General features: G+C 51.0%; 1 protein-coding gene across 3 annotated transcripts in view; it reads left to right on the top strand.

Annotated features, from left to right (window-relative positions):
• The first annotated feature begins 693 nt into the window (after nt 1–693).
• The window catches only part of ITPA (inosine triphosphatase), a 20655-nt gene continuing 13573 nt past the window's right edge, over nt 694–7775 (top strand). The window contains exons 1-4 of one of the 3 annotated variants that reach the window (XM_010378972.2): nt 694–1177; nt 5312–5369; nt 5462–5526; nt 6117–6190. In XM_010378972.2, the coding sequence (XP_010377274.1) occupies nt 1112–1177; nt 5312–5369; nt 5462–5526; nt 6117–6190 (263 nt within the window). In that variant the 5' untranslated portion in view covers nt 694–1111. The remainder of the gene's footprint in view (nt 1178–5311; nt 5370–5461; nt 5527–6116; nt 6191–7775) is intronic. The other 2 variants (XM_030914276.1, XM_010378973.2) reach the window with 2 other exon arrangements.

The following is a 7775-nucleotide window of genomic DNA, read 5'->3' as shown; positions in this document are numbered from 1 at the left end:
TCACTGCAACCCCCGTCTCCCGAGTTCAAGTGATGCTCCTGAATCCTGAATTCTCTGAACTGGGATTACAGGCATGCACCACCATGCCTGGCTAATTTTGTATTTTTAGTAGAGACAGGGTTTCTCCCGTGTTGGTCAGGCTGGTCTCAAACTCCTGACCTTGGGTGATCCACTCGCCTCAGTCTCCCTAAGTGCTGGGATTACAGGTGTGAGCCACTCGGCTTTCTCACACTTTGATGAGCATCAGAATAGCCTGAGGAGCTTGGTAAGAACTCAGACTCCCTCCCTTTCTTGTCCATGGGCAGAAGTGGCCATTCAAGAGGTACTGACCCAGGGTTCCAGACGGCGGGCAGAAGGCTGAGTCTCTGGAGGAGCGAGTCAGATGACTTGCCGCAAAGAGAGTATCAGCAGAGGTTCAGCAGACACACCTTTGAGAGGGCACTTCCTACTTTCAGTTGTGTTTGGAATGCAAAGGTCTGGCTGAAACGGTGGCCACGGAGAAGGGGTGACGGATTTAAGAGGCTGAAGAGATGAGGAAGTGAGGGAGTCTAGACACTGAGCTCTCAAGCCTAGGTGTGAAACCGGGTGAGAAATTTGGGCTTGTTTTAGGCTATGCCGAGTTTAAGTTCACGGTCCGGTGGATCAGAGCTGGCGGGTAAGGCTGAAGGTGAGAGCAGGATGAGGGTTTGGAAGCCCTTGCCTAGAAGGAGGCAGTTTTTTGAGACAGCGTAGGACAGCGCAAACCTCCAGGATCACAGGGCTGCAGTCTTCTGCTTTCGGAGACCCCATTGCAGAGAAGAGCGAAACCAGGGGCGGGGTGGGGGTGGTAGTGATCTCTTCCGGTTCTTGAAGAGAGCGTCCCTTAGGCAGGAGGGACGGGTCTTGGAGCATTCAATCTCCAGGCTTGGGAGGCCCCCAGCAATTCGGACGCGGAGGGCTAAGCTGCCACCGCGAGCCCAGTCGCCCGATACGCGCCTTGGGGTCCGTATCGGCTTTTCCCCCGGACCCCTGGCCGGAAACTGAGCCGTTCACTTCCGCCACCAGCCGGAAGTTTTCTGTTACTGGACGCCAAGGAGTTTTCGGTGGCTCAGCTGGGTAACCGGGGCTCACCATGGCGGCCTCGTTGGTGGGGAAGAAGATCGTGTTTGTCACGGGGAACGCCAAGAAGCTGGAGGAGGTGCCGGGAGGGTGTTGGGGGCTGACTGGGAAGCAGCTGGGAATACGGCGGAGAAGGGGCTTCTGGGTGGAGGGAAGCACGTGGGAGGAGGCATGGAGAGAGAAGAGAAGGATGGGTCCTGACCCGGCTGTGTGGAAAGGCTGGGGCGCAAGAAGGGAGTGGCTGCGGAATCGGGGCGCCCCGGGGTTGGCGAAGGAATGAGTGTCTTGACAGATCCCGACACAGGGCTTGTGTGGTCAGCGACTGCGGGACCCAGAGGAGTAGCGGGGCCCTTATCAACCGCCCCGAAGGTCACCTATAGAAGTAGACCCCAACCCAGTGTCCCGATACTCTTCTGGGACTTATCCACATCCTGCTGCTGGGCCAGGGCTAGCAGGACCCACAGAGGGCGTGGGGCCGAGTTCCACATTAAGCAATCCTCGCCCCACCACTGTCCTAAAATGTTCTAACCTCTTTTCGCGTGTGTGACGTGGGGATGATGCAGGACATTTGCTTCACAGCGCTACAGGCAGGAGGAGTAAAGGAGGCAGTGGATCTAAAGTTTCTGTTTGCAGGGACTCTGTGGCTAGCAAGTAACAGAGACACACAGGGAGTTTATGTAAGCCACCAGATGACTCCTGTGGGAATATACTGTTACCGTGTCCTGCAGGACCTGAGGTTCCCTCAAGAAGCTGACTTGTCCTTGTTCTCTCTGGATGCTGATCCCTATTCCTGTTCATATCTTTCCCCTTTCTTCCCTGTTGGGGGATGGAACCGTGAGACTTCTACCAGATATCAGCTCCGACTGGCTTTGCTTGAATCAAGTGTTTGCCCCTGTTCAATCAGCCATAGCCATGGAGTGGGGGTCATGTGTGGGGGATCAGGATGACACCCACTGGATATGTCTGAGTCAGACCAGCGGGGTGTAATCACTAGGGAAACCTACATTTGCCTGTCGTGTAGGAGGGACTGATGTCACTTTGGTGCCAGGACAAAGTGGCCTTCTCAGGAACCAGAGCCTTCTGCTGAAAAAAGGTTTGGGATCCTGAGGCCAGACCAGTCAGGCAGTGCCACCCTGAACAGAGCCCATGCAGGACAATGGGCATGAGACCCCAAACCTCTGGCTGAGAATATTGCCCTCATTTAAAGAAGGAGCTGGAGCCTGGGTGCGGTGCCTCACGCTTGTAATCCCAGCACTTTGGGAGGCTGAGGCGGGCAAATCATCTGAGGTCAAGAGTTCAAGACCAGCCTGGCCAACATGGTGAAACTTCATCTCTACTAAAAATACAAAAATTAGCTGGGCATGGTGGCACATGTCTGTAGTCCCAGCTACTCAGGAGGCTGAGACAGGAGAATCGCTTGAAGCCCGGAAGCAGAGGTTACAGTGAGCTGAGCTGACACCACTGTACTCCAGCCTGGGTGATAGAGTGACAGAGTGAGACTCCGTCTCAAAATAAAAAAAAAGAAGAAGGCGCTAGAGTAGCCAAGGGAGACTCCTTGGAGAACGTGGACTTGAACTTGGCCTAAAACAGGTAGTCTTTTTTGAGACAGAGTCTCACTTTGTCACCCAGGCTGGAGTGCAGTGGTGTGATCTCTACTCACTGCAACCTCTGCCTCCTGGGTTCAAGCGATTCTCCTGCCTCAGCCTCCCGAGTATCTGGGATTACAGGCATGCGGCACCACGCCTGGCTAATTTTTGTATTTTTAGTAGAAATGGGATTTTGCCATGTTGGCCAGACTGGTCTCAAACTCCTGACCTCAGGTGATCCACCCTCTATCCGCTTCGGCCTCCCAAAGTACTGGGATTACAGGCGTGAACCACCTCGCCCAGCTGTGTGTGTGTGTGTGTGTTTTTTAGACAAGTCTCACTCTGTCGCCCAGGCTGGAGTGTAGTGGCACTATCTTAGCTCACTGCAACCTCCACCTCCTGGGTTCAAGCAGTCCTCATGCCTCAGCCTTCCCAGTAGCTGGGACTACAGGTGTGTGCCACCACATCCAGCTAATTTTTGTATTTTTAGTAGAGACAGGGTTTCTCCATGTTGGTCAGGCTGGTTGGTCTTGGACTCCCAACCTCAGGTGATCTGCCCGCTTCCGCCTCCCGAAGTGTTAGATTACATGCATGAGCCACTGCACCTGGCGGAACGGGTAGTCTTAACTAGTGGTATGCCATTGGCAGACTGAGGAAACCTGTAGAATCTTTCTCAGGAAAATAGTTTCAAATGTACAAAATATACATGGTATTACAGGCTGGGCACTGTGGTTCATACCTGTAATCCCAGCACTTTGGGAGACTGAGGCTCAAGGAGGATCTCTTGAGCCCAGGAGTTCAAGACCAGCCTGGGCAACAAAGTGAGACCCTAGCTCTACAAATAATTAGCCTAAGCATGGTACCTGGGCCACCTGTGGTTCTAGGTACATGGGAGGCTGAGGCAGGAGGATCTCTTGGACCCAAGAGGTTGAGGCTCTAGTGAGCTGTGTTTGTGCCACTGTACTCCAGCGTGGGTGACAGAGAGAGAGATCCTCTCTCAAAAATAAAAATAAATAAAATACGTAGGATTACAAAGGAAATCAACTATAGTGAAGTACAATTATCAAAATGTTACAAATATTTGTGGTTTAGTTATATATACTTTATTAATGCATTAAAGGATTTAATCTACCAATGTATGAGTAATTACCTCTTTTTTTTTTTTTTTTTTTTTCCGAGATGGGGTCTCACTCTGTTGCCTAAGGCTGGAGTGCAATGGTGCAATCTTGGCTCACTGTAGCCTCAATCTTCTGTGCTCAGGCAATCCTCCTGCCCCACCCTCCTGAGTAGCTGGGACTTAAGGCACATGCCACCATGCCCAGCTAATTTTTGTATTTTTTGTAAAGATGGGGTTTTGCCATGTTGTTCAAGCTAGTCTCAAAGTTCTGGGCTCAAGCAATCTGCCCACCTTGGCCTCTGAAAGTGCTGAGATTACAAGCGTGAGCCACAGCACCTAGCCCCTTAATTTTAAAATATCGAGATAAATAGTATTTTGAGATATCTGCAGCAGTTGTAATGAGTTATAACAACATCTGTGATTTTAGTAGGTTTAAAAGTCACAGGAGGCCGGGCGCGGTGGCTCAAGCCTGTAATCCCAGCACTTTGGGAGGCCGAGACGGGCGGATCACGAGGTCAGGAGCTCGAGACCATCCTGGCTAACACGGTGAAACCCCGTCTCTACTAAAAATACAAAAACTAGCCGGGCGAAGTGGTGGGCGCCTGTAGTCCCAGCTACTCGGGAGGCTGAGGCAGGAGAATGGCGTAAATCCGGGAGGCGGAGCTTGCAGTGAGCTGAGAACCGGCCACTGCACTCCAGCCCCGGCGACAGAGTGAGACTCTGACTCAAAAAAAAAAAAAAAAAAAAAAAGTCACAGGAACTGCTAGTAATATTTTGGTTTGTTACCTATATTCATAACGGAAAAAGATACTAAATTTCTTTCTTTTTTTTTTTTGAGACGGAGTCTTGCTCTGTCGCCCAGGCTGGAGTGCAGTGGCGCAATCTCGGCTCACTGCAACCTCTGTCTCCTGGGTTCAAGCCATTCTCCTGTCTCAGCCTCCCGAGTAGCTGGTACTACAGGCGCCCGCGACCATGCCAGGCTAATTTTTTGTATTTGTAGTAGAGACGGGGTTTCACCGTGTTAGCCAGGGTGGTCTCGATCTCCTGACCTTGTGATCCACCCGCCTCAGCCTCCCAAAGTGCTGGGATTACAGGCGTGAGCCACTGCGCCTGGCCAAAGATACTAAATTTCAATTAAGGTTACTAAGACTAAAGATATTTTTTTTCCAATCCATGTTCACAGGCCTCCTGAATTCTGGGTATCTTCTGATAGAGAATTTCTGGTTTAGGAGGTTGGCTAGGGTTTCTAGGAGCATTGAGAAGAGAAGAGGGTGTTCTGGATGGGGGCTTAGCACAAGCAGAGACCTGATATAGGAGAGATAGAGAAGTAAGGAGATGGAAGGAGCTGGCTGGCTGGGGTGTCGGGGTGAGGCTTACGGGCCTGAGTTGGTAAGCTTTAGGAGATTGGCAGGAGAGTTATCGATGAGAAAGGTGGATGACAGCTCACGTGCTCACATAGTAATGGGGAATCATTAGATGGTGATAAATCTTCTCTTTTCTTTTGGAACAGGTCATTCAGATTCTAGGAGATAAGTTTCCATGCACTTTGGTGGCACAGAAAATTGACCGTATGTCTCTGTTTTGTTTTATTTTTAAAAGATGGTTGGATTTATCTGTCTTCCTGTGACCTGACTCTCTGTGTGTCTGTTTTCCCGATAAGTGCCGGAGTACCAGGGGGAGCCGGATGAGATTTCCATACAGAAATGTCAGGAGGCAGCTCGCCAGGTGCTTGCCCTGCCTTTGTCCCACACTTGCTCCCCTTGTCCAGATAGCTTCCAGGGCCTGCGCCTGCTGGAAACAATAGAGTAAACAAGTTTGTTGAGCTTTCTAGGACCGGCCCAGAGCCCTCTAGGGTTCAGTTAATATTGGCTTTGGAACACTGCCTTCCTTTGCCAGCCTTGAATACATGGTATCTCCCCGAGACCACTACTATACACTCCTACATACACACAGACTGTCCTTCCCCCAAATGCTCAGACACATGCATTCCAGCCCTACATCCTCCCCACACACATCCACCGCTGCATTCACACTTGTTTGTGGAACTGAGAAAGCATGCTGTGGAGAGTCAGGCTGAGTGCGAATCCCAGCTCTCCCATTGCTGTACCTGGAGCAAGCTTTACAATCAGCCAAAGCTTTGGTGTCCTCATAAGATAAGAGTGGCCAAAGGTAAGAGATTGGCCGAGGGCAGCTCCCAGGGCGCTGTCTGCCACAGATCTCAGCTAGCTGAGGGCTGGCCCCAGCCTGGGTGACCTCGGTGTTCCAGGTGGGGATGGTGATCGTGTGTCTCAGGGGTGCATGTCTTTGTGCTGCAGGTACAGGGGCCCGTGCTGGTTGAGGATACCTGTCTGTGCTACAACGCCCTTGGAGGGCTCCCCGGCCCCTACATGTGAGTGTCCACCTCCACCCCCTTACAGGGCCCCAGGCCCAAAACCACCAGAACTGCAAAACGATGAGGCACCTGATACTGCAGGTCATTCCCTGTCTTTGCATCAACAGCCTTTCACGTTGTCCCGAGGAAAGATGGGATAGGAGAAGCATGTCGTTCTTTTGTAAAGTGTGAGAATGCGACCTGTAAGTGGAGATGGTAAAGGGGACCCCACGCATTTGAGAAGTATGTTCATAGATAATAGATAGATTAATTTCAGGAAAGAGAAAACAAGGAAGTTGGAATCTAAAACTTGATTTCTTTCTTCCCTTTTTTTTTTTTTTTTTTTTGGATACAGTCTCTGTTACCCAGGTGGCTGGAGTGCAGTGGCATGATCATGGCTCACTGCAGTCTCCACCTCCCAGGCTCAGGTGATCTTTCCACCTCAGCTTCCTGAGTAGCTGGGACTACAGGTGTGCATCACTACACCCAGCTAATTTTTTGTATTTATTTATTTATTATTTTATTTATTTATTTATTTATCTATTTTTATTTTTATTTTTTGAGACGGAGTCTCGCTCTGTCGCCCCGGCTGGGGTGCAGTGGCCGGATCTCAGCTCACTGCAAGCTCCGCCTCCTGGGTTCAAGCCATTCTCCTGCCTCAGCCTCCCGAGTAGCTGGGAGTACAGGCGCCCGCCACCTCGCTTAGCTAGTTTTTTGTATTTTTTAGTAGAGACAGGGTTTCACCATGTTAGCCAGGATGGTCTCCATCTCCTGACCTCGTGATCCGTCCGTCTCGGCCTCCCAAAGTGCTGGGATTACAGGCTTGAGCCACCATGCACGGCCTATTTATTATTTTTTTTTTGAGATGGAGTCTTGCTCTGTCGGCCAGGCTGGAGTGCAATGGCGCGATCTCAGCTCACTGCAAGCTCCACCTCCTGCATTCACACCATTCTCCTGTCTCAGCCTCCCAAGCAGCTGGGATTACAGGTGCCTGCCACCACAGCTAATTTTTTGTATTTTTAGTAGAGACGGGGTTTCACCGTGTTAGCAAGGATGGTCTCGATCTCCTGACCTTGTGATCTGCCCTCCTCGGCCTCCCAAAGTGCTGGGATTACAGGTGTGAGCCACCGTGCCTGGCCTGTATTTATTTACTTTTGGTGTGTGAGACAGCATCTCAGTCTGTCGCTGAGGTAGGAGTGCAGTGATGTGATCACAGCTCACTTGCTTGACTCAAGCTATCTGCCTGCCTCAGCTTCCCTGAGTGGCTGGGACTGCAGGCACGTGCCCAGCCAGTTTTTTTTGCATTTTTTGTAGAGATGGGATTTCGCTATGTTGTCCAAGCTTTTCTCAAACTCTTGAGCTCGGCTGGGTGCGGTGGCTCACGCTTGTAATACCAGCACTTTGGGAGGCCAAGGCGGGTAGATCACGAGGTCAGGAGATCGAGACCATCCTGTGAATGGTGAAACCCTGTCTCTACTAAAAATACAAAAAAATTAGCTGGGCATGGTGGCGGGCACCTGTAGTCCCATCTACTGGGGAAGCTGAGGCAGGAGAATGGTGGGAATCCGGGAGGTGGAGTTTGCAGTGAGCCGAGATCACGTCA

Source organism: Rhinopithecus roxellana, chromosome 13 (genome assembly GCF_007565055.1).
Source record: "Rhinopithecus roxellana isolate Shanxi Qingling chromosome 13, ASM756505v1, whole genome shotgun sequence".
NCBI lineage: Eukaryota > Metazoa > Chordata > Mammalia > Primates > Cercopithecidae > Rhinopithecus > Rhinopithecus roxellana.
Note: the sequence above shows the minus strand (reverse complement) of the source record. Positions and strands in the feature narration are given on the sequence as shown.